The following is a 26,693-nucleotide window of genomic DNA, read 5'->3' on the forward strand; positions in this document are numbered from 1 at the left end:
AGCGCACCGCCGCCCCTGACGTGCGGCCATCACTCACGGTTCGAGTGAGTGGTTTTCCAGGGGGGTGCAGCCGCCCCCCCTTGCCCCCCCCCTCCGGACGCCCATGGTAGCAGGGGGCGGCAGAAAGTTAGGTGGGCGGATGAGATTAAGAAGTTTGCGGGGATACAGTGGCGGCAACTCACAAAGGACAGGGTTAATTGGAGAGACATGGGAGAGGCCTTTGCCCTGCAGTGGGAGTAGTCAGGCTGATGATGATGACGATGAGTCTGTAACTGATAATGGTTCTTTTGGCGGGACTGAGGCATTTTGTATAAACGGGTGGCTCAAATTACAAGAGTTCAAATTAACAACCTTACACGCACATACACTGGCCAATTAACTCCCACCAATCTTTTAACACATACATATTGAACACCCATGTGAGAAGGTCCGCATTACTTTGCCGCGCAACATACCATAGTGATGCCCCGATAGCGATGAAAGTAAATTGTTTATGGTTACAAAAAATCTTGTCACAGCTATCACTACAACCGAAATTATGCAGCGTTTACGAGTTTGGACGCATAACCGCAGTTGCAAGATGATTACTTAAACACAACCAAGTGTTCTAAAACTGAACACTGCCTGAAAGGCGAGATCAGATGGAAACCATCGACAGTTCAGAGAGTGCACTCAACTTTGAATGACATTGTGAAGAATGAAAACAAACAATCAACACCACTGAAACATTTATTATTGCATAACCGGGCTACACGTACTGTACAAAAATAAACACATTTATGAGCAAGCTTTTACTGTGTGTGATAGAAATGTCCCACCAGCACCTGGGCTACCGAAACAAAAAGGGAAAACAAAACAAAAAGTAACAAAAAACCACTGATACAGTGTTCCAAAAATATATGCAAGCTTTTCACTTCACAACACCAACAGTTCACAGAAGCAGAGGTTGAGGGTACAACAACGGCTAGCTTTTACCTCAGCTGGAAACATTTTTGTAGGCACTGCTGACCTCCACACATCGCAGCTCCCGAATTCGAAAACAGTTAACAGTGGGCAAGATTATTACTGTAGTAACTGCTCAAAACAGCAGCAATTAAGTGCAATGTTAGTGACAGCAATACTATACACATGGCCGTCTGCCATGTCAACAATGTCGCACAACAATGTGTCACGGCTCCGTCTACACGATGAGGACCAAGCTATTGACTAGCGCATTAGCACCATCTGCACATAGTACGCAAGCTGTTAGAGGAGTCCAAGGGGCATCGATCCTTTAGGGACAACAAACGCTGATTTCCATAGGACCCACCTACATGTAAACACTGTATGGGCGACAATAATGGAATTCGTTGGCAGATACCACAGTTAAGCCTAACCTCCATATTCAACAGAGGTGCATGCGTAGTGTATGAGAGCCATGTTTAAACGGAGACTGAGAACAACAAATTCGACTTCAGTCTGCATCGATGCAATAAAATAACAAATGGGCTGCTTTAAAAGGAAGCTATAAAAGGAAGTTTTTGACGCGAGTCTCTGAGGCTTGAATATACCACTATTCACTTCGCATCAGCAATCACGGAGTCTTTTTCACTCTTGATGCGACGATTTTGAACTGAGTGGTTGTATAAAAAAAAGTCTCAATTCAATCTTCTTACCAATGAATGCATCTTGTGTTAATAAAAGAGCGAAAAGATTAATTTGCATCCAGAAAAAAACTTGAGTTGTACGCAGTGTCCCTTTAAACTTATCAATCAACTGGTAAGTAACATTTGTTGCCACAGTGGTGAACACAACTAGCTGAAAGCATGCCAACCAAGTACTGCAGTCGAATGCAGTTCTTTGTCGGCATGCTTTCAGCTAGTTGTGTTCATCAGTCCAATGCAGTTGCAGCATCTAATGTGAGCTTCTGCCTAACCTAACCTAACCTTGACTCCCCTCGGCACAAGGTCCAGTATGTTCGAAACAGTCTCAGTCGCCCTCCAAGAAATGATTAAGCTTCACAACAGCTTAGTCATGAAATGTAACCACAGGCCTAAGCTATGTTGTCTTTACGGAAAAAGAAAATAAAAAAAGGTTACCTTGAAGGAACGTATATGCCAATGTTAAGCATACCCGGCTCCTGTGAAGAACGCCAGAGCAGTGGAAATTCTGACATTCTCAAGGATGCCTTAGTACCTTCACCCGATGCCCACTTGTTATAGACTGTCAGCTTGTGTAAGAGAAGTGCTAATACTGAAAATAAGGTAGTCCAGGACTACATGCCTATCACACAATAGGGAGAGACCAGCAATGGCATAGTCCATAGTCATATCAGAACATTCCTGTAACCCGTTACCTTCCCATGACGATCCAGTATAGTGCAGTTGCTATTCTCTTTCTATATATTATCTAAATATCCCTTAAATTTCTCCTGTGTTCTCAATCCTACTATCTTCTACCTTTCTATCTCCTTCGCATCTATTACTTTCTACCTTCCCTCCTTTCTCGTTTTCATCCACTGCAGTGTCTGCTTGGAATGTGGCAGCTATGGCACCTGTTTAGTTCTCATTCTAGATAAGTGCCAACACGTAATCCTCTCTTTTGCTCTCTAAACATCGGTCCTGAGTACGAGCACGTTACAAAGGATGCAATGTCCTGAAACTGTGCTACCACAAACATGGCTAGTTCCAAAACTGGCAAGCAGTGAAAGACGGTTTGCACACCACAGAGGGCGGTCCCAAAAGCCAAGTAGTACGAGGAAAGTACGAAAGCCCCAAGCAATCTGCTATGCCTAAGCCATTGTCACGTTCACACCAGATCACTATCATGTACTGCAGCACATTAGAAAACCACCAGAGTTCTTTGTCTGGGACATGTTAAGAACAGATGGCAATCGAAAGATGCAATATGGTTGCTTCAGAAAGTCCATATTACTTAAAATTGAACAGCTATTCTCATATTGAAGAGGGTATCCTCACACACTCAACAGTTTTTCATAACGCAATGTCTAGTACTGTTTTTCAACAGTGGGCACAAATTGTAGACTAACACCCCTCGGCCCTAGCACTGTTAAACTGCAACTTTCAGAAAACTATCAACGTGAATTTGTCAGTTAACCAAAAGTGTTCTTATTTCTGCCATGTCATCACTGAGATGAGCGCTATCTAACTAAACCCAACCGGATGAAACAGAACATCTCATGGTTGCCTTGAAATTCACAGAAGTGATGCTTGATAACACTTTTACAGCAAATATACTAATGCCGTAATCCAATCAGTGATCCATAGCACAGCCCTGAATATGTGAAGGAGAACAAAATCTATCTCAGCCAATAAGAACGCAGGATTCAAATGGAAGTCACACATTGAAGCACACTTTTTAGTTTGCAGGCAAGAAACTTCCAACTGGGATATGCCATAAGATAACAGAACAGTGCTCGCAGGTCAGTGATATTTAAAACGTTATATACCACTCTCCCAATTATTACCAAGCATAACAACCTTATAAATCAGCTGCACAGAAACTCCCACTAACCCATATTTTACGTCTTAATGTCAACTACAGCAAATCACAGTTCACTAGCTGATTAATTCGACCACATGTAATCGGTAGGCAAGTTCACTTACGAGGGTCACTTTTTCCTCCTACATAACAAATAGCCTTTCGCACACCAAAGTATTTTGCAGTCCAGAGGTACGAGTCCTAATGACTTCTCAAACCGGCTACACAACTGCAAGCTATGGCACTAAACTCGTACCTTGAATGACATTCACAGCATACACACAACACACATATGTGGTTCAGCCTCACAACTGCTGGCACAAAGCTTCCCACAAAAATCGTAACCTCCCACAAGCTATAAGATGCTCATGCACAAGCACACTCTAAGTCAAGGTGCAAAGTGCTCGACATTCTGGAATCTTCATTAACACCTCGCCCAAAAGGCCAAAAAAGATCTTCTAATGAGACACAAGAGATCGTCTCACTGCCAAGATGGAAAACGAAAGAGCATCTCATCACCACAAAACCAAGGGCGTCTCTAAAGAGAGATCACGCAACAACAGAGTAAAATAAAAAAACTCAACAAACCTATAAAAATGCACGCAGCGTCGCCAATACAAACTCAGGTACAAAAACAAAAGCCATTTTGTGTGGGTCTTTTCAACACTAAACACTGCATAGAGGTAAAAAAGGGTGAAAATAATAATAAGCGCACAAAGCCACTTTGCAAATGAAATAATTCTCTGGAATAGAAGCAATGCTCAAATCTGCAGTGCAGCATTGCACCTCATAGGGTAATGCAATAATGGCAATAATGTGCAGTTTTCCCTATACAACGTTTTACAGGCTATAAGCATGTAAACAGGCCGCTACAGCCTAGATATATGTATATTAGACCAGCCACAATAAAACTGATGTTTTTTTGCAAGGTACTAAATGTACTACACTTCAGACTGAGAGAGCTCCTTGAAACTGTGAGCACTGTAAAATGAGCTCTGCACTATATTCCAACACCTGTCACACATACACAAAGAAAATTACTTCAAAACTAATCCACATAACATCAATGCTCAACACACCAGCAGCTTCACAAACAAGAACGGAATGCGCAAACTGGTCTCACTTGTTCGCTCGGCAACACTGGAAAGACTTTCGAAGCCAACAGTTTTAATGGACGCATTTACCCTCTGAAGAGCATGATGGCACACAGACACCTCATTCAGAGAAAACTACCCATGTGCATTCTTTCCTTGCATGCAAACTACGAAAGTCGCCACGAATTCGGGCCTACAACCAGCCAAACACAAGCTACGGTGCAATGATGGCACGTGAACATATCTTTGCAACATAAGTGGTAAACGTTTTTGATGCAAAGTCAATGTAATGTAGGCCGCGCTCAAGCCAACCAACAAACCTAACCAACACTATGGGCTTGATTCTATTACACCATTCAAAACTGAGTCTAAACCTTGCTCTATTAAATACAGTTATCAGGCACTAAATCACGCATTGCCGCCCAACACATAAAGTAAGATGGCAACAGAAACAGCAAGCGTGCTTTCATTCCACAAATTTTTTAATGCACAGAGTTTTCTAATAGTTAATTAGGCTTAAGTTAGAACAAGCGTCCAAGTCGTGTGAACAATTTGAAATCCTATGCACTCATCACTGACTAGATAGTTGGTTGATGCACTGTAGTGTGCTTAACCGGAAGTAAATAGTGTAAAAAAATTTAGCAGGCAAGGGGTGCCAGATTTAAAACCACATAGGTGAACCTATCATTCCTTCAACACTTCATTAAAAAAAAAAATGGGACAAAAGAGGTTGACGCGATTGCATGCATAAGTTGACTCGTGTGAAAGTCGCAACTTTTCTCAAACACAAAATTTCGGAAAATGGCACTAACTTGCCCATGATAATATGCTATATGAGCATGAAAATAGAAAAGACAGGTTTCAATGACCAACTATGAAACAAAGATGCTCATGTAGACAGAGCATGAGACTTCAAGATTGGAATCACACACTAAGCTATAAAAGTTGGAAACAAAAAATATGCTAACCATGCAAGGCTATGTGTATAAGCCCTGAAACGGCAGATGGATTGGAACTGAAGGCCACAACAAAAAAAGCCCGAAAAAGAAAAGGCAAATGCAACAGGTCAACATCGTGGCCCACTTAGCCACATATGCTTTAATGTGGATAGCATGGATGCTACACAAACCTAGCAGAAAGAGTCGTGTAAAAGTTGGCTGAAAAATTCTGCTTCAAATACAATAATATTACAATTCGTGCACGATCGATACAGAGAACTTTAGCCAACTATTAATGGTTTCAGAAAATAGAAATCTGCAAGATTCTTCAAACTACACACCTGCAGATAAAAAGCACACAAATTTCTTGTACCGCACTTGCCTTTCACAATTCCACCTGCTTTTTCCAGTTCAGCAGCTTCACGCTGAATTAATTAATAGTTTCACATTAACATTCCCGCTAAACCAAAAAGATCCAGGGGCTGTGATGGTGGCAGTTTATAAACATATTACACATGCACAGTCTTTAATCAAAGTTCATAGCTGTAGGTACTGAAATAGCAAATAGAATTTATCGTAATTAACACAACGGAGAAAAAAAAACAGCAGAAAATCAAGCACTTGGGGCAAACTACAGTGCTTGTCATTGTATTTGAGACAACCTTGCTACACAGCTATGAACCATACAGTCTGCAAGAAATTTGACGGCTCAACAGAAATTTTATCTGCGGCATCATTAATGACTGGTTATAAAACAACAATTTTTTTCTCCGTATACCGATAGAGAAATACGAGGCAGTCACTGGCTATTGCTGTGTTTTTGCCATTGTAGCATAAATGCTTCGAACAATGCACGTTAGACTCCACACGAAATCTGCCTACCTTACATTACAGAACTGCTTAAAAGAAACATCACGACCAATACCTGGGTGCAAGAACCCCTCATTTAAACATTACGACGCACGAATCTCCAATTGCTGGTTGTCTGATGTTACTATACGGGGTGACAACACCACAGAGTTCACGATGATACACACACACTTTCAAATTGCTACTAGTGTGTAACTGTCTACAACCGGGCTGTTTCAATAGGAATTGCGGCTTCGAACTGTAAAACACAGAGGGGAAGTCTTGGCAGATGTCACCATTTTTCGCAAATAAACAATGAAAAGATTCACAGAATGAGCCAGTAAGTGTCCTGCCCAGCCACCAGCCATTTCCCGCCCTTAAGCAACCTTGCGGACTCGTCATAACCGCACTAACACCTCCGCATCATTGCAAACAAGGGGGGGAGGGTCACGTGAGCAACAGACTGACGGCGGAGGTCGCCAGAATAGCTCATCGACGTTGATGGGTGGGAACAGCTGGGAGTTCTGCGCAATGGGTCGAGCTGCATCACTGGCTGCTGTACCGCACGATGCCGAACTTGAGCCGCATCTGTTCGAGGAAGACCCAGGTGAGGATGGTGTGTGGGCCGAGCCGCACAAAGGCTGGAATGTAGCCCTGGAAATAAATGCGCGGGGAAAGGAAAAGAACTTAATGCAGGGTGGTCCAAGGATAAAAGAAGAAAATATGAACTGCTTCTCTGATTTTAATCGAATTTCTTTTGTTGTATATATACAGTCAAGCCCACTTATAACAATATTCAAGTGCCATGGAAATACCATTGTTATAGCCAGTAATTGTTATAACAGGGTTGTGCCGAAAAAAATAAAAGATGACAAACTTCAGAGCATTTATTCACAGTAAATACCCGGAGGGGTTTGATTGTTCTAATGCCTGTAAAACCTCATTAATTCGAACTTCAGGAAACCGGAACAATGTTCACCGTTCACCGATGACCAAAGCACCGCCATCACTGCACCACCAGGAGCTTTGCGCACCTCCATGTCACAGGAATCAAGCCGGCTTTTTGGAAGTGATTCTTATGGGAAATTCAAGAAGCATGCAGAACCAAGGGTGCGGTGACAGCTGACAAGAGAAAAAAAATGCGCTGGCTGCATGCACGCACGCTGCACTGACTGATTAGGGGTACGCATGGCGTGTGTAGCCAATGCAGCAATGCAGCAGCTCTCCTGACGCAATGACGCCTGCCTCTCTTGCTTTCGTGGCGTTGCTGCGCCAGCTTAGTCCATTGGTCGGCCCCACATGTGCGCGCTTTTGTGTTGTAAGCATGGTTTTGCTAGTGTGGTTGTAGCATTTCTTTTATTTTTCTGTAATGGATGACACTCAAGTACCAGATTTAATTGTTATAACCAATAATGTGCCTTGACAGCATTGCTGTCAAGCAATGTTAGCAATGTTAGCATTGCTGCTAACTTTGAAGATAACATGAATATATGCTCAGAGGGAACCAGGAACAATCATTTTTGTAGCTCACTAAAGGAACACCAAACACACGCATGCAGAACCCACAGAAAAGCCCAGAGACTTTGGAAGCCTGTTGCTCCAAGAGAAGTCCCTCCAAATCATGGTGTGTGCTGTGTTGCCATCCTTGGGCCACAGAGGCCACATATCTTCAAACCTTAGCAGCGCAGGAAAAAAGGAATGCGGTATTCAACGTTTCACTCTCTCCGGTTGATGAGAGCAATGCACGACAGCACAGATAGCTTGCTTCCCGAGGTGCACAATTTAAGTTCGGTGCTAATCAAGCGTGTTGATAGGTGGCATTTTATTCTCTCTATCAGCTGACAGAAGCCCAGGCTACTTCTGGGTGCTACGGCCGTGTGATGAAAGCACTCACCTTGAAGAAAGCCATGACTCCCAATTTCTTGGTCTCTAGGGCACAGTGTAATATACTCTGGAGTGAGAAATGCAAAAACACAAACAAGGTCCCATGACACAAAAGAACTGCACAGCATACCAGGATCACAGCAAGAGAGAAGACAAACACTTCAAGTGGCAACAACGGAGCCACACACAAAGGCTATCTCACACAGTCACAAACTTACATTTCACCCGAGCGCTTATTATGTTCTTCTACCGACCATATTCAAGAAGAACAAGCTGCCTGCATGCATCATCCTTACACTAGATTATCAAGGTTCCATGTCTGCACTGAGACATTAGGTAAGCCAACTTTCTGAAGAAACCAACCACGCACTCTGATATGGATAGCGGCTCATTCACCACACAGTGTGATTAACGATAGTTGCTCACCCGTGCACGTTCATCACCCCTATTGGCAACACATAATCACCCCTGACCGTAAATAAAACAAATGATGGCATTACTCAAGTACATTTCACTTTCCAAGCACATGTTAACCACTTTTGCAACCGGAGGTTCAAAAGCCATGCAAGTCGTTATACACGAAGATGCAAAGGGACAAGTCACAGGTTAGGCGGGCCTGCCGAAATTTCACCTGCCGTCCACCGAGACTGGCTGAGTGTGCTACCATTTACAGTAGCTCACACCTTAGAACAGAGGTTCACGGGACCACTCATCAGGGTGTGGAAGAGCCATGTTAGATACCTTCACCTAACCCAACTACTTTTGACACTTGAATCGAAACAAATTCTAAGCTCTACTGTCAGCATACCAAAGAGCACTGCCATGTATAAATGGTTCTTATTGTATTGCTCAAGTACGGCCTGATGCACAGAGCTCAGTTTTCACCATGTGCTCAACAAACAAATTTATATGAATAGCTATGAAGATTCCTAGTCCTATTCATGAATAAAAGGAACATGCAACAGCTGGCCAAACATGTCTGCCAATGTGAACTCACTACGTAGAATACATTTTTTCAGCGCAAAAAAAAAAACACAGGACAAAGAAAGGAGAACACGCAGGACGAAATCAGTGTTCGTCGAGCTGGAGCCGAGTATATATATTTTGTTGCACTGAAAATTTTGCAAAAATAAACTTCATCATGGCTGGGTTTGACTGCACCAAACTGTGCTCATTCCAGAGAGTGTAATGCTCACCCTGTATTCGCCCGGCTTGGCATTCATCATTCGCGTCTTCATGACATCCAAGGGCTGCGTCAGTGTCGTAGCGATGCCAGCCTGAAAGGACAGGGGAAATACAGTTTTGTTCGTGCCAAGAAAGCAAGCGAAATGCTAAACAGTGACAACCAATGACCGAATCTCCTGAGAAGAAAAAAAAAATTTGAATAAAATTGGTCCAACTTGTAGCTGGTGAACAAACTGCAGAAGTGCCAGCTATCATCTCATTGCAAGTTGTACATAGCACCAAGCTCACTTATAACAAACAGGAGTAGAATGCGGAATTTGTTTCTTCTATCACAATGTTCACAGCAAGCCAGGCGACTGAAGGTAGCTTTCTTAAAGGGCTACAGGCACTAAATCCTTATCCCATGCTTTCTGAGTACACTGCAGAAGGCACTGAATGCATGGATGAACACGTGGAATTCATCTCAACCTGCCAAACGAATCAATTCGGCCTGCCATGTAGTTTCATTACAAGTTTCGACAGCTTGTCATCAGTGGTTATGCTGCTTAGGTGTGGTTAGCGAGTAGGTGCCACATTGTTCACATTTCTTTTCGTCACAATTGTACCACAATAATAACATAAACAGCACAGCTCCACATGGCAGATCATCTTTTGAAGCTCCATTTCAATGAGGACCAAGGAATTTCGAAGAAAATGTCTTTACAGCACTAAGAAATTAACTAATTAGGCTCCAGTTATATTGCCATAGTATGGGAACTAAATAAGACATACAGAAACTAATTTTATTTTTAAACACAGGAGATAATACATGCAGAAACTTAATTTCATTACAATAGCTAATTTTTCATTTTAAGACCAGCATTTCCCCTTTAATGCAGTACAACTGCAAGCTCACTGAGCTGAATAAGGTATCGTCTGGCTGCAAAAAACCAACTAGCCTGCAAAGATAATCTTTTTTGGTGTTCCGGAAGTATTCGAGATATTCGCTTCGAAATTATTTGAAGAAAATTATTACTCGCTTCGAAGTCATTTCGAACTAGAAAACCACTATTCATACAGGACTGTGTAAAAGCCCATATTCTATGGCAATAACATGCAATAATAAGAAACAGTCACATCGATGTCACTCCTTCAGTGAGAGTTTGCTTTTAAAGGGCCATTTGTAAGTGGTATATCTCTACAAAACAGACAAGGTACTGAGTATGAAGTAAGGCTGACCGGTACCAACTCCAAGAGTGGTAACTAACTAGCACTAACTACACAAGTAACTCTCCAACCCGCTGTGTCATCTAGAGGCTTTTATTTTGCAGATGTACAAAGTTTTCAAAATGGCAGGTGCTTTCGAAAGAAAATGCTCCTCGTCATCAGCAACTCAACGAGGGGCCGTCCAAAATCTGCGGCTGTTTTCATTTATAATGCTTGATATCTCCGACCAAAGCATACTCAAGTTCTGAGCGCTCGCGCCAGCAAAACCAAAAAAAAAAGTAGTCAACGACCTGACTGAACTTGTGAGCGACCACTCATCCTGTGTTTCATCTTCCTTCAGAGCAAAAGCTCTACATCATGACGAAAGCTGCAAAAGCCGGTTCACTGCTGAAGCCTGCCCTTGAGTTGACCTTGTGAGCCTAAATAAAGTTAATAAAATAAATACTAGGCTTCAAACCTGCAGCAGCATGAACAGGTCTGCTTCGCTGGCCACTGCACGAGATCACTATGCTATCACCGCAGCCGATCACTCCTCGTGTTAAACTGCAACACACTATCGCGCTGTGCATTGCACATCGCTGTCTTCTTCAACTAATATCTAATATCAAACTAATATTGTCACCAGATGGGCCAACAATCCAGCAAACAAAAACCATGAGCCACATAATTTTGCACGTCTACTCAGTTTGACTATGTACAAACTCTACCACTTTTTTCATCCCTTTCTTTCAAATTGCCACCCCTAAAAAGTGGAAGCAAACGCAAGACGGAGACAGCCTTACCGCCATGAGGCTCGAGGAGAAGTGTGTCGTCAGGTTGTCGCCAAAGTATCCGGTCGTCAGAAGAAGCTGTTTAATCTGCTCGTAAAATGAGATCTGCGGGTAAAGAAAACAAAACAGGATTGTTACATGAAGATGAAAAAGAAAAAAGTTTGTTTGGGGGGAGAAAAACAATTCTCCCCGGCTTTTCACCAGTTCAGAATGCGACTCAAAGCTGCTGTGAAAGTTCACATGAGCAATGCCGGAGAAAGAGGATCATCAGTGAAATCATTTTGAGCATCCTCATGCACATAAGCTGTCAAACTTCGAGCAATGTTCATCCATCCAGACACACTTGAATGACAAAAATGGCGCTAAAGACACCACTATATCGAGAAATAAAGATGGGACAGGTGCAGCAGAGACAACTGAGTTCTTGTGAAGTGCCTGACCTCCCCTCATCCCTTCTATGATGCCATCATTAAGGCCCCTAATCTACTGTGATCCCACAATAAATCGCGGATTCAAACACTTTTTGTGGAATTGCGTGTTAGCAAACACGTTCTCTTTTTTGATATTGTTGTTATGTAGATCACAACAGGAGCTACAGTATGATAGAAAATTCACAATTTTGCCATATTAGTGTGCATATAACATGACGGGGAGCGTAAATGAAATAATATTACGATCGTACTGTGTTTTAAAACTATTCAGGCCAACTATTTCTGAGGCCGCCCAAAAAAAACGCAGGCGGCACGCAAAAAGAACGGAAGTGGCAGATATGGCGCCATTATTGAAGCTTCAATGCTTTAGATGCGCACGCCATATCGAGTGAAGCCAAACAACCTACACATTAATGTACGCAGCCTCCCATGCACCAGCTGCCGTCGTCACCACTGTTCACTGTTCCCAGCTGCCCGCTTTTGCGCCTGTCCGCCTTTCTTTGCGCTTCCCTAATCCATTAAACTCTTTCAACAAGTTTTCCTTCTCAACAACCAGCACCGCCCCTCTTTCCATGTGCACAGCAACCTTCTCCTTTGCAGTGGCACACCGTATGTTTTGACCAGTCATTAAGAAGCTCGTTTCTCCTACTAGCCCCTAAGCCTGGTGGGGAAAGTCACTCCAGCTACCTTGTCAAGCTCTAAAAAAAAAAACAATGGTCGATTTGCATAGTTGGGCCTAATGCGAGTTAAGTGCGCTAGCAGCTGGGTTTTCACTTCGGTTCCGGTGTTCAGATGCAGTGTTCACGGATGGCAGTTTTTCGGATAGAGATAATTTCATATACAGGGTCTGTTCTGAAAGTAGTAGGACTGGTTTTTTCCTGGGCGAACGGGCGGACGAGAGGCGGTCTGCGCGTGCAGGATCGTTGAAGGGGGATATTGGGAATGCTGGGGAAAATCGGCAGTCGGCTCTCGGCCGCTGAAGAGAGGAGGTCGCTTGTACTGCGAACCTCTGTCGAAACGTCTCGTCACGCAGAATCGTCGAGCGTTTACTGGATCAGCGATACGCGATCAAATTTTGAGTAAATCGTGGTAAAACGGGCAGAGAGACTCACAACATGATTAAGGAGGCCTACGGTGACGCTTCCATGGGTAGATCAGGTGTTTTGTGAGTGGCACAAGCTTTTCCGAGAAGGTAAGCAAAGAGTGGAGGAAGACGACCGCTCCAGACGCCCTTCGACCAGCAAGACCAACGAAAATGTGTAGCGAGTGAAACATTTACTTAACAGTGATCGTAGAATGAGTATCAGAATGATTGCTGATGACATGAGCATTCCTCAAACCCAAGTTTTTGAGATCGTGACAGAAAACTTATCCATGAGGAAAGCATGCGCGAAGTTGGTGCCGGGAGTGTTGTCAGAGGAGCAAAAGGCCAACCGGTGGATCTTCTTCATCATGTGAATGAGGACCCCGATTTTTTGGCCAGCACAAGGCGGCAACGCTGTCTCAGCACCCCTGCAGCCTCGACTTGGCCCCGCAAGACTTTTTTCTATTCCCGAGAATAAAATCGCCGCTCGAGGGGAAACATCACGGATCGGTAGAGGTGGTTCAACAGGCCGTGACGAGGGAGCTAAACAGCATTCCGGTCCAGGCGTTCCTGGAGGCGTACGAAACCTGTAAAACTCATTGGCAGCAGCGTGTAGGTGCGGAAGGGTGCTACCTTGAAAAATTTTAATCGTTTGTACAGTTCTCTTGAATAAATTTTGTTTAAAAAAATCAGTCCTACTACTTTCAGAACAGACCATGTATATGTGCAATTCATCTTCTCTCCATTCACAGATCTCTGGAAGTCTTCGTACCACTCCTTGTGGTTGCGACCCCGGTTGCTCTGCCCGAGGAGCTTCTCATCATTTACAGTGCTTCCCTTTACGTGTGCTTTTCAAGGCACTCATCACTGCCAGCCTTTCTAATTTGAACAACTCTGCCAAGCATACAAGTTCCAAAGCCAGTAAAATTACATTCACACAGAGCTTCGGCAAGAGGTTGAAAAACAAGTATGCAAGTAGAAGACAATGTGGAAAACTTGAAAACTCCATGCAGTTTCTGTTCCTCATAAAAAATTACAATTTTGTGGCAGTTTTTGGCAAACTGATGTTCGCTCAGCAGCAAAAGAAGTATTCACCGCAGATAAAATTGCATTAGAAAAATCTCCCGCCACTGAATCCTGATGTCTATACACTGAAAAAAAAAAAAAAAAGACTCCATGGTCACCATTCGGAAGTGAACAGCAGTGTTGCTGGCAAGTCTCAGTGATCTCAGTCAACAAATAAGTTGACAAAATGCCGTTGAGCTGCAAAACCAGATGGTGATGACGACAACTGTAATTCATTTTTTTTTTTTTTTTCTAGCTAGCAGCAACAGCTCAGCTTTCCGTGGAAGTAGCGTCTTTGTCATGAGAATGAAGTCACATATCAATACAGCAGGCCAACTAAAATTTGTCCTCAGTGTGCTATGGAAAGAAAAATGATGGGCGTAACGTTAAGAGACCGGAAGAGGACGGAGTGGGTGAGGGAACAAACGCGGGTTGATGACATCCTAGTTGAAATCAAGAGGAAGAAGTGGGCTTGGGCAGGGCATGTAATGCGAAGGCAAGATAACCGCTGGTTCCTAAGGGTAACGGAGTGGACTCCAAGAGAAGGGAAACGTAGCAGGGGGCGGCAGAAAGTTAAGTGGGTGGATGAGATCAAGAAGTTTGTGGGGACTTGGCGGCCGCAGCTTGCAAAGGACAGGGTTAAGGGGAGAGACATGGGAGAGGCTTTTGCCCTGCAGTGGGCGTAGTCAGGCTGATGATGACGATGATGATGTGCCATTAAAAATAGTGGCAGCGTGGTGTCCCACCTGTCCGATGGTCATGAGAACGGCTCTGGCGGTGGCCGCACCCCCACCAGAGAAGAGCTTGAGGGCGCCCTCCTGCCGGTAGACGCGCCACAGGCCGTCAATGGCATTCTTGTAACTGGGCAACCATGAGGAACGAAAAATGTCAAGTCGGTCAGCAGCGGCATCGCAAAAAAGGACAATGCGAAGGCAACGTGCAAGACATGAAAATGCTCGTGTCGTTGGCATTCCGAGAATACAAGCAGAAAATAAAGGGCATGCTTTGGACTCCCCTGTGTGACCCAACACTGCAACCCCAAAGTCGGGCTCTGCCACCAGGCAGCAAGGAAAATCAGCTTTCGAGTTGCTTTTGTTACCACGACAACCACGGTGGTTCGCCGCCACCGCATTTAGAGCCATTGTATCACCTGGCTCTAATTACCTCCCTCTAATTGCTCCACATCAATTTGTTTAATTAATCAACATTAATTAACCACTTTTAATCCATTTCAAACCTTGACCCAGCTTTTTCCCACAACTTCAACGTCCACGGCTGTTGTGACGTCCACCCACTACATCGACATCCGGGACAATTTCAACATCTAATTGACTTTTTCACATCTAATTGATTAATTACTGCACATCAGCCAAATTTGACGTGCAGCGACATTTTATGATCCTCTCACATACAATAATTCTTCTACTGCTAATTCTTCCTTGAATGACACAAGGGCAGCAGTCATGTTTTGCATCCACTTTCTACACACACGCAAAACCGTGAACATAGCCAAGAAATGCTTTCGCATTAAAATATGTGTCTATATGTGCCTATATAGTAATGTGTCTATATAGTATATGTGTCTATATATAATATCTGTCTATATAGATGATGATGACCAACCCCAAAGCCGGGGTACGCTACCCAAGCAGCAAGGAAATTCACCTTTCACGTGGCTTCTGTGTTTCAAAAAAATCTGTCCGTATGTGTACAACGTACGTGATGCTGCAGGCTAGCTAATGCCTCATAACTGTTGACAATCTAGAGCAAGGGATTGCAAACTCGGTTCCACAAAACAGTTGAGTTCGATGGAGCACTTTTTGGGTTCCACATGCACCTAAATATACCAATACACTAGACACCCTTTAAAAAAAAAACTTAAAGGGATCAGAAAATGTGTTCGTCTTATCACACCTTCACCGTAATAGAACTGCCCCAAAGAAGTTATGCAAGCATGCTGTGCATGTCCAAATATTTGTTACACAAAAAGAATGAACAAAATGACCTTGAAATGAGAGGATAACTGCATATGAAGCATATACGGCACTATGCATGAAGTAAGCTAAGAGCAAGAGCTTGAAACAAGGTCATGTTATCCTACTTGAAAACAGCATTGGTCTACCTCTCTTTTTTTTCGAAGTCTCTTTTTTTCACTCTCACTGTCTGCAAGAACTGCTTTTTTTTTCCCCCTGACTTGATTCTTGAGGCTCTGAGAAGGTGCTCAGCTGTGTGCGCCCATCTCTTATCTCGCATCTGCCACAGCGCAGCTGTTATCAACTACGCCAGCAGGCACCTTTCCGTCCACCTTTGGCAGTGCCCATGCGATGCCAGTATCTGGACATCTCTACGCGGTGATAACACATATCATGAGGCTGTGCGAACAGAAAACTTGGCTCCCACCTGTTCCAGCCCCGAGTCAATGAGTGAGGGCATTCTATGCCTATGGGTCCCACAGCCTCTGCACAGCACACAGGTAGAATCGAAAATGCCCTGTCTTTTCCACATCGGCAAGAAGGCTTCCCTGCAAGGAACTCTGCCCCGCAAGACAGCTTCGTCGCAGAACTGAGCGAAGTTGCGCAGAAGCTATCTCGTGAGGATGCACTTTGTTCCACGCAAGCCTTTTATATATTTTTTTTCCTTTGTTCTATGGCGGCGTGCAGACATACTGCGAGTGTCATTGCACAGGGTGGCCGGAGTTTGCAGTCGCTGCGAAAGTTCGTCTTGACTGAAGCACATGCGAAACAGTTCATTTCAAACTCATTTTATATTTTACACTGGCCTTTATAGGGAACCGACCAAATGGTCTCAAATGTTCATCTTATCTGAGAACTTGCCTTAACTGAATTCGTCTTCACAGCAGCCTACTGTACATCAACCTGCGCCTTTCCTTTACCCATTGTTTTGGATAACAACAGTAACTGCTTACAACAGACCGTTTCCCTACGCAGCGAGTCATTATTAATTGTTCCTGGGGGATTTTTTGAGGGACCATGCATCTGCAGGCATTTTTTTTTTCCATGGATGCACGTTAGGCCTAGCATGACACAAAAGACAAATGAGGTGGCCAGATATCGGTGCCGCGTTTGCAACACGTGCAACGGATGAAAAGCTGCTTGGTTCATCTGGTTGTATGGTTAACATCTACACTGCGGACGGCACCAGAGAGACACACAGGTACCGAACTAGGCACCTTTGGAGCACTTGGAGCGAGAGGGAAAGCAAAATTCTGAGAGAAAAAATAACACAAATATCAGACGCTGCGGAAGAGAAAGAGAAAAAGAGCCTGTGAAAAGAAAAAAAACTGGTTTACGGGGGTTTACCAACCCAAAGTGACTCAGGCTATCAGGGACGCAAAAAAAGAAAACTAGACCAATGTCGTTGTCATGAAGAAGAATGTGAGCTTGTTTCATGCCCCTTGCTATTCAACTGACTTTGCACATTGCACAATGAATGCTATACAGTCGATCCCGGATATATAGAACCCGGATATATCGAATTATTGCCTATATCGAACAGATGTAGAATCCCCTTGGGAATCTCATGCAAAAGTATAGCAAATTTGTTTACGTTTATCGAACTCCTGTGCACCCTATATTTGATATATCGAACTCCGTGCCATGCCGAGCCCCCGCAAGTGCGCTTCTCCCAGTATGTGCCACCCTGGAAGTGGGCTTCTTCCACTAGCACGCGCTCCTGCAAATGGGCTTCTCCTAATAAGAGTTCACGTGGCGCTGGCCTTGGACAGCTGCGCTCTTAGTCACGTGATGGGAACTTTGTGGGGGGTGTGAAAGGAAATGGGAATGGCCATAAGGAGCTGGGAAGAGGGAAACCGTGCTGGCCGCAGGCCCGCAGACGCCTAATTTCTGATGCTCACATCGTGGCTGACATCATCGATACCGAGGAAGCGGGCTCGAGCAGTGACGAAGATTGTGCGAAGAGGCCCAGCCGCCATGCACTGCGGCTGAACTTGCATCCGCATTCAGCGTCATTCGTCGCTGTTGTGGCGCAATGGAGGGCACTGGACTTTCTCATTTGGATACTATCAACAAGCTTGAGGACAGCTTAATGAACTGCATGGTGCAGAGGAAGAGGCAAGCAAAGCTCACTGACTTTTTTCTTGCGAAATAAAGCGCGCTGATCGTGGAGTTGTGCTTTCGTTTTTGTGGACTTAAGAGGAGTAAATCGGGAAGTTCCCACTTGCTACGATCCCGGGAAATTGTCCGAGATTTGCGCAATTTTAAAATAAGCGTCTAATAGGCATATTTTATATTTCGAATTATTGATATATCGAACTTTTTCGCGATCCCCTTCGAGTTCGATATATCCGGGATCGACTGTATCTGCATTTATCCTCTCCCTGAAAGGCCATTTTACTCACTTTTCAAGCAACATATATCTAGCCACATCTAGCGGGCTCACAGATACTGTTTCGGGGCACTGCAGTTAAGACTAACTTCTGATAAGACGAACAAATTTCCATGAAACCTTCAAGTTTGTCTTAAAGGGAGTCTACTGAGTAAGAAATGTGTTTCAACATTACAAGCAGCCTCTATTACAATGTTGGTGCCGGGCCATTTAGGCGTGCACAACATTTTGAAGTTGGCCACTGCAATGACAGCAAATAAGCCACACGGTATTCATAGAAGCTCCATGAAAATAACAAGAAGAAAGCACAGCTATGACAAACAGCCTTGAGAAATGTTTTCAGCATATGCCCGCACGTTGTGGAGGCAAGCATTCAGAGACTTTTTTTTTCCTCACTGTTTTACAATTTAGGAAAGTGATCAGGACAGTAAAGAACATCGCAATAATTGGCTCATCCACTATTCGAGCACCAATACATGTAACTGACTAACAAACGCGTTTGGCGCATCGAACAGAATACAACCTCTGGCAGTAGCACACTGCCTGGAGCCGTTACTCCCTAATGTAAACCTAATGAGATGAAAGCACCAGCGCAACAAACATCCCTTCCAAAAATTACACTTTCCTACGGGTCAGGAGCGGCACAATTATGTCAAACTCACTTTCTCCGACTTTCTGCAGGAAGCTTGATGTCATTCTGCATCCTGGAAAATAAAATTAAAAGGTAACGAAAGAGGCACTGAAAAAAATTAAACCACAAGTCAAAGCAACATTTCTATGGTTGCCTCCACAGCACCGCAAGGTAAAAAGACTGGCCAGTCACCTCAAAGGTAGGCTCAAATTTTCCCACATCCAAGCTCTTGGCGGAAAAAAAGTGCCTACGCTAAAAGCAAGGCACAATGTTCAAGTGGTAGGGGCACCCCTAATTTCAATTTGCTGCACCATATGCATGCTAGACATTAGAAGTACAGTCGTGAGCAACATTAAAGGGAACAAAGTTTAAGCATTCATTTAGTGATTACTCCATAGTTATGAGGGACAAGCACGGTCCTTTTCTCTTTTGTAGCTAATTTTTCTTTTGGTGTATACAGAGAAATTTTCTTAATCCAATCCCCGTTAATTCAGAAATTTGGATAATTCAAGAACGTGGTTCCGGCTGATGTCCATTAAGTCTGTGGTGTCTGGCACTCGTTAATTTGGAGAGCGGGGTCACGTTTAAGTATTACCCTTGCAGCCAGTGATTGTTCAAACACCTCCCTGAACCTGTGAAGAAATCGGCTTCCCAAGGTGGGCGGCGTGTAGTGAAAAAAAAAATGCTGACACGGTGGAAGACGTCAACTGGTCCAGCGTTTCCCCACAGTGCACAGCCACTGCAGTTCACGAAACAATTTCTTTAGAGTACTTCCCAGTCGATTTCTAGAGTGAAACTCCGAGGCAACATAAAAGGCGAAGCATACAAGCAGATACACCTATTACCAAGCAAAAACAGTTTTTTGGCCATTTTTTTCGGAAGTTCAAAGCTGTGTCCCCCTTAGACTCCACATTTTCCATCGATGGAAGCTCTTTTTGGTGCCAAGAAAACATCGACGGCCCCAGATGGCCGAGCTGTTATGATTTACGGGGCATGTATGAATAATGGTCCTTTTGGTTCAAAACAAATTGTAATTTCATTCCAATAATTTCGAAGCAACTATTTCGAATACTTCTCGCACACAAAAAAAGGTTTAATGGCACAATGCGCATTTTCAAAATCCATGTATTTGTCTAACATGCAAGGCCACTACACGGAAAGAAAAAAAAAAGGGAGAATGCATTCAAGCTTTGTCACAGTCATTGAAGCTGTGTCGACTTTTGGCAGAAATGGCCGTCGGAAACCGGGGGAGTCGACCTCCATTCGGTGCCAACGTATCTGTGGGGTGTGAGACCTACATATGAGACCAACAAACACTGACTACTCTGCTATTCGACCAAATATTTGCACAAGCCTACGTTTCACTAACAAAAGTAAGGTAGGGTTCTTGTCAGTGTCCCTTTAGTGCACTGACATCCCAGAATGCATTAGGGCAACACTGCAACAATACTAGAATAGCCAGGTGGAAACCGCCTCCGTTTGTTCCCACCACAAAACCCCTCAGCTCCTAGATTCAGCCACCTAAGCCGACTACAACATACCTGACATTGACCATGTCGGCCGGGGTGCCGACAAAGCCCCCAGCGGCACCCGCGATGCCGGCCACGAAGATCTTCTGGTAAAACTTCATGTTCTCGCCCGGCTTCACCAGGGACTGGCGGATGACCTCGTACATGCCGAAGCGGGTCGTCGAGTACGTCAACTGCAGCAATAGCCCGCCCCCAACCACATGACGGCCCGGTCGCGCTCGACTTCAGCCCGGGCTTTCGCTCTACAGCGCCACAATCTTTGGCTGAGTGGGAAGCACACAGAGCAGGGTTGTGCAATGATTATGTGGTAATGTTTAGTTACTCGGCACCTTTAATGAATTTCACAGCAGTTGCTCAGTTGCACGAGTGGTCACTTACAATGTGCGTACAGTGACTCAAGCGCAGCGGCCTACAAGAGCGAACTTTACAAGAAAAAGCGTAGTGGAAGCTGCTTAACAACTGCAGTAAGAACACAGTGTCATCATGTACACACACTACAGAATGCTCCTGTAATAAATGCATTGTTTTAAAAATTTTTAAAAAGATGCAAGGGACTGGCAATAACAGAGGGTAATATGCTAGAAGAAATCAATATTTTCGCAATTGAAATGTAGGGCATATTGGTTGTGTGAGCGCATACAATATAGAAAAACAATTACGTATCACATTTCCAATTAAGCTCAATAAATACTTTGCAAGCAAATCCTGTAACCAGACCCGACAGCTGACAGCAAATGCCTCCAAAATTAAGGTGGGGTGAGACATTAAAAGGAGTACCAGTGATATTGGTATACCTATCTGTTGCAGTGGTATAATCAAATCTACAGTAATAAAGCTTGGCATAAATAACATGCAGAATAGATATTTATAAAAAGTGCAAAATCTGCAAAAAAAATTTTGCAATTCATTGTTATTCTCTGACACATTTGCCCTTTTTTCTCAGTAATGTCTTGCTACACAGTGCTGAGATCTGCCAGTGAGGTAAGGCACATTTATTTTACAGCTGTGGAACCAGAATTGTAAGCCTAGAAAAAAATTGCAAATTTTTTCTTAATTTGAAATTCATGAATTCACTCAACACATTCCAGCAAGCTCAGCGATTTGGTGCCACTGAGCTGCCTGCAAAGCACGGACCAAACATGTACTGCAGAAATAGAACTGTACTGCAGAAATATGCCACATAACTTCAGAGCAGTGCTGTAGGCGTTACCGAAAAAAAGTAACTAAATACGTTACTCGTTACACTAAAAAAAAAGAACGCGTTACCGCCCTACGTTACCTACAAGAAAAGGTAATGCGTTACCATTACCGTTACCGAAAAAAAGTATCGCACGTTACTTTGCCGTTACTCCATGGCCATAAATTTTAATCAGTGCGTCTTCGCTGTAAGAGCTCAAGATAACAATTTTATAAAGCTCATACTTCACATAATTCCTACTTCACAAAGAAAATATAGCTGAACTCAACAAATTTACAGTAATTCTGGTGTGCTTCTCCTTACGAAATTGTGCGGAAATTGTGTAGCAATAAAGAAATGCTTAAATGTCATAGTTCCGGAAAAAAAATATATATGCGCATATAAATAATTTTTTTTCCTGAACCTGCATAATTACCGCAAAAATGCGGCTGTTTATGTCAAGGTGTTCAAGGTCAGCTTCGCTCGCTTAAGAACTCAATAACCAGAAACGTAGCCGCAGTTGTAGATAGAAACAGCCGGTTGACTGCAATCCCCTTTTCTGTGCTGTACCATTGTACTCTTTCGGCGGCTCTCTTGGGGCCATCTTGAAGTAAACTGGCGACATTCCTGAGTTTACTCAGTGGGGGGAGCTGCTTCCGCCTAGAATGCGAGAGTGTCGCCTGGGAGCGAGACCTTTTGGCTGGAAAGCAAGCTTACGCCGAAACTGACTTACAGATTTCTGCTAATGGTCCATTTGTGGCTCGTCATGCGTCCACTCTTTAGAGAGTTGTGTGTGTGAATGGTTTGGGGGTGAAGACAAGCGTGTGACTGCGTGTTCGTGCTTTTCTTTTAGTTTAGTACGTCGTCAAGGGCAGGTGTTTTTTGGCATGTATGCGAGCCGCAACAAGGTTCATCGAGAATGCCGGTACATTTTGTTTATTTGCAACATCATTTTCGGCGTTTTTTTTTTTCTGACAAATAGGCGGAGGGGGCCAATTGAAATAAAAAGTAACTAGTAACGTGACACCTCACGTTACCGAAAAATGTTAACGTAAGTATGTTACCCGTTACAGTTACGAAATGGTAACGAGTACGTTACTAAGTTACCGAGAAAAGTAACGCGTTATCGGTAACGTCATTACTTGTAATGCGTTACCGACAACACTGCTTCAGAGCCACAGGCCGCCACTGGCCGCCACTGGCCACTTGAACACTGGTGGCATTTGGTGAAGGAAAAGAAAAACACCCTTGTAAAGTTGTTTCCACCTCTGCAAAAAGGCCAATTTCAGCTACGAGGCATGTAATACATCCAACATAACTTAATATCCAACCTAGGGCGTAACTGAAAAGTCATCCAACTGTCCAACTGATAACGACCCTCTCTCCACACCACCCAGCAGCACTGATTATAGCTGATTATAGCACCACCACTGTCACCATGCCTCTCTTTTTTAAGGCGAAAGCCTTTAATGCCTATCATCCACAGAAGGCTGTCAGCAGAAGCTTCTCAGCAGAGGTGTCATGCTTCTGATGGGTGTACAGAGAGATATGTGAGACAGTTACTGCGTAATTTCCATTCCTCAAATATAACTTTCTCTGTGCAGTGTGGTTCAGGTGTCCACTGAGATGACAGAATTACTGTGCCATCTCCTTTCCTCAAACAACATGCAGTTGCCTTCCACTGCTAAAGGCAAAGCTTATGAGTCATTAATTTCAGCAGTTAATTAGTGTTTTGTCATTAATCAGTAGTTAGCCATTAATTAGTAATTTGTCATTACTTAGTACTTAGTCATTAAATATGTGCGATGTGGTCCAGTGGTGACGTCACCAGTGCCACAGAGGCAGTCGAAGTTGTGGGGAAAACGCTTTCGCCTCTACGCACTTTAGACAGTCAAAGTGCCCCCTGAATTTTTTTATTATGCCACGCCACTTGATCATTGCCTAGCATTTGTATCAGTGCAGAGTTTGTGCTCCCCACATGTCCCTGCATCGGTAACAGTGGAAGGGTGGCACCCACCTGTCGCAGTATGGACGCACTGAGCCCGTTGTACATGGCCAGCACCCCCTGGTGGCGGACTATGGTCACCGTGCTGTCCACCAGACCGATGCGGCCGGCCGACTGCGTCTGAAGGTGGACCTGCCCAGAGAGGAAGCCATTGGAGATAAGAGAACTGGCAACTCACCCAATAACAACAGGATGTGGCTCTGGTAGGCAAGTCACATCATTTTTTTCACATAGGAAGTAGTGCGGGTAGAAGGAATATAAAAGCGAACATGCAACCCTATGGCCACAGAGCTTCTCAATTTCACCTAGAAAGAAAAGTGGAGTCCCCGTCTATGCGAGTTTCTTAAAACAGAACTTCATCCACCACAGAAATGCCGGGAAGATTTGGACTGGCTAGTACTGGGCTGAATATGTGGATTCTACCACAGAATTCGTAACTGTGAAAAGAGCTACTACTGGGGCTAGTTGGAAACACATTCTTGAAGCTATTGGTGAGTGCTATCAAAATACAAAAAAGGGACGAACACACAGGACGATGCGCTTCGTCCTGTGTGTTCGTCCCTTTTCCGTATTTTGATAGCACTCACCAATAGCTTCAGGAATCGTAACTGTGCCGCGATGCTTCCGTCTGTACGCAGATTAAATTATCTTGATAGTGCATTTTACACTAGTTCACTAAATTTAACGCAAGTGAAAGCTAAACCCTGAGTTTGTATGGAAAATTTCACAGCATTTCTTTCTTAGGTTTACCTCAAGGAGAGTCTTATTGTTCAGGCTGAATACACATTTCACGCTCAACAATACCAAAGCCAAACACGAAACCTCATCATCCCGGCATACCTGCACCACTCCACGGTGGATGAACTATTGCAGTGTCACTTAACCCTCTAGGCAATATTGAGGAACTTCAGGCCTAAGGCAAAGTGAGCTGATCACATGCCCGTGGCTGTTCTAAACACTGGAGTCGCACCCTGTTGTGCTTTTCAGCTATTGTGACAGCTATGCACCTCACAGCGCTCGTTCGGTGGGTGATGCACTTTTGAAATTGAAAGCACTGTTGTTGCAATTCCCACCACTCTAGCAGCTATTGCATTTGTGCTACCTATACCGCATTTGAAGTGACTGCACAGTTTGCTGTCCAAAGGAAGGGTAGACGCTTTAGTCCACTAAACCTGTGCTCTCAGCTAGTCGGTTCATTTGGTTCATATTGCCTCGAGAAATACCACAGAGCCAAAGAATAACGCCCACCAAGCAAGGAAGAACAAAAACGACACTTTCATTGTTTAAGTCATTTCTTTCAAAGTACTCAGGACCATGACCCTGTTCCCGTGACGAATTCCGTGTGTCCCACAGCGCGGACCAAAGGCGGCCCCCGAACCCTTACCTTGAGCAGGTCGAGCGGGTGTGTGAAGCAGGCAGCCATGGAGCCGGCCAGGCCCCCAAAGTACCACCGGGCCAGCCGAATCTCCTTGCGTCCCTCATGGTGCTGCGCCATCGCGGTGGTCTGCACCAAACGCATTGAAGCACACATCACCACTCTGGCGCACAATGCCCTGCCCAGGCACAACAGCACCCAGGGAGAAACACCTCAACCCATTTCTTAGCTAAGACCTTGGAGCAAAAAGTTGAAAGGACTCTTATGCTCCACCTTAAGGGTATGACATCACAGCATAATAGGTTAACTCACATACCGTATTTTCCGGTCTATAAGACGCACCCGCTATATATGCAGGCTGTCACTGAAAAAGTTGGTACATAAGACGCACCTGCGTATAAGACACACCCCAAATTATCCAGTGAGGCTAGTGAGGCTTAATTAAATACACTTGCACGACCATCGTAAAATTCACTGTACCTGTGAGAAATTCTTAAGCAACGCTAAGCGATTGAAAAAGGCAACACTCATGCCATACCCTCCGTTTCAGAAGAAAGAAAGAAAAAACGAAAAAACTCTCCCATATGTCCATAACATTTTAGTTCTACTTAAAACCTTCGAAGTCTTAATCTTCGGATGCACTATCAAAAAGTTCGCCCATTTTTGAGGCAACACGGCTGAAACTTTCTTTTCGCTCTACGAACGTACTACGTACACGGAGCAAACAAAGTTGCAAAGGGTGGCTAAAAAAGAATGCCGGCTTGTCTTGGCTTCTCTTGACAATGGCGAGAAGCGCAATTGTCGCCATCTTTGGCATTTCACATTACTTTTGTTTGGAGCCTCCGAAACAGTCACATGTTTGTGACCCCGGAAGTCGTCATCCCCGCCGTTTCATGATTAAGTTCACCTAAAAAAAGTTGCGCACGGTGGTCTCCGTATTGAAGTATTAACTGTGTTACAACCGCGTCATTGGTAGTGATATTTTTTCGGTGAAAAAAGCTTGAACATGAACCCGAGTAATTTCTGAACTCGCAAAAAAAAAAAAACTAAAAATTCGCGTATAAGACGCACCCTTGTATAGGACGCACCAGCAAGATTTTTGAAAAAAAAGCCGCGTCTTAAACACCGGAAAATATGGTATGTGCAGGTCACTCTCAACTTAACATTCCTAGATCCCTGGGAGTCCTCATACCCCTCCTGGCGCAGTGGTGCAGTTCATAAGCGTTGCGCCACTGCCCTGCGATGGCAGGTGCTCCCAGCGGTGGGCCTTGTGTGGCCCAGGTTGCTTCGTTTATATACCAGCACTTCGTTTTATACCACTCTTTGTTTTCGTCGAAACGCCCACCGAGGCTTCGAGAAGAACGAACGATATGTGGCGAAGTAATATGGTTTTGTACACACACTTATTCCATGACCTCCGCACCACTGACTGTCACATATGAAAGGGAGTATTTAGATTCAGCTCCTGTTCTCCTTTGTGTTTTTTAAAATGCAAATTGTGCCCAGTTCATCAGCAGCTTTTAACAGCAAGTTGTGATTAAGTCAGCTAACAAGAACAAGTGAGCTTTCAATTCCTGTAGTCTTAAAAGCAAGTGTTTATAACAGTATACAGGGTGTTTGACCTA

General features: G+C 44.1%; 1 protein-coding gene across 3 annotated transcripts in view; it reads right to left on the bottom strand.

The window, feature by feature from the left end:
* Positions 1–711: 711 nt before the first annotated feature.
* Positions 712–26,693, bottom strand: part of LOC149327930 (mitochondrial dicarboxylate carrier-like) — a 34,785-nt gene continuing 8,803 nt past the window's right edge. For all 3 annotated transcript variants that reach the window (XM_089562946.1, XM_089562948.1, XM_089562947.1), the window contains exons 2-10: positions 25,078–25,197; positions 23,706–23,825; positions 20,524–20,684; positions 19,014–19,055; positions 14,733–14,847; positions 11,419–11,511; positions 9,442–9,522; positions 8,256–8,312; positions 712–7,015 (exon numbers count right to left, since the gene is read on the bottom strand). In XM_089562946.1, coding sequence (XP_089419072.1) covers positions 6,908–7,015; positions 8,256–8,312; positions 9,442–9,522; positions 11,419–11,511; positions 14,733–14,847; positions 19,014–19,055; positions 20,524–20,684; positions 23,706–23,825; positions 25,078–25,188 — 888 coding nt within the window. In that variant the 5' untranslated portion in view covers positions 25,189–25,197 and the 3' untranslated portion in view covers positions 712–6,907. The remainder of the gene's footprint in view (positions 7,016–8,255; positions 8,313–9,441; positions 9,523–11,418; positions 11,512–14,732; positions 14,848–19,013; positions 19,056–20,523; positions 20,685–23,705; positions 23,826–25,077; positions 25,198–26,693) is intronic.

Source organism: Amblyomma mixtum, chromosome 10 (assembly GCF_055824585.1).
Source record: "Amblyomma mixtum isolate Tamu chromosome 10, ASM5582458v1, whole genome shotgun sequence".
In the NCBI taxonomy this organism is placed as follows: domain Eukaryota; kingdom Metazoa; phylum Arthropoda; class Arachnida; order Ixodida; family Ixodidae; genus Amblyomma; species Amblyomma mixtum.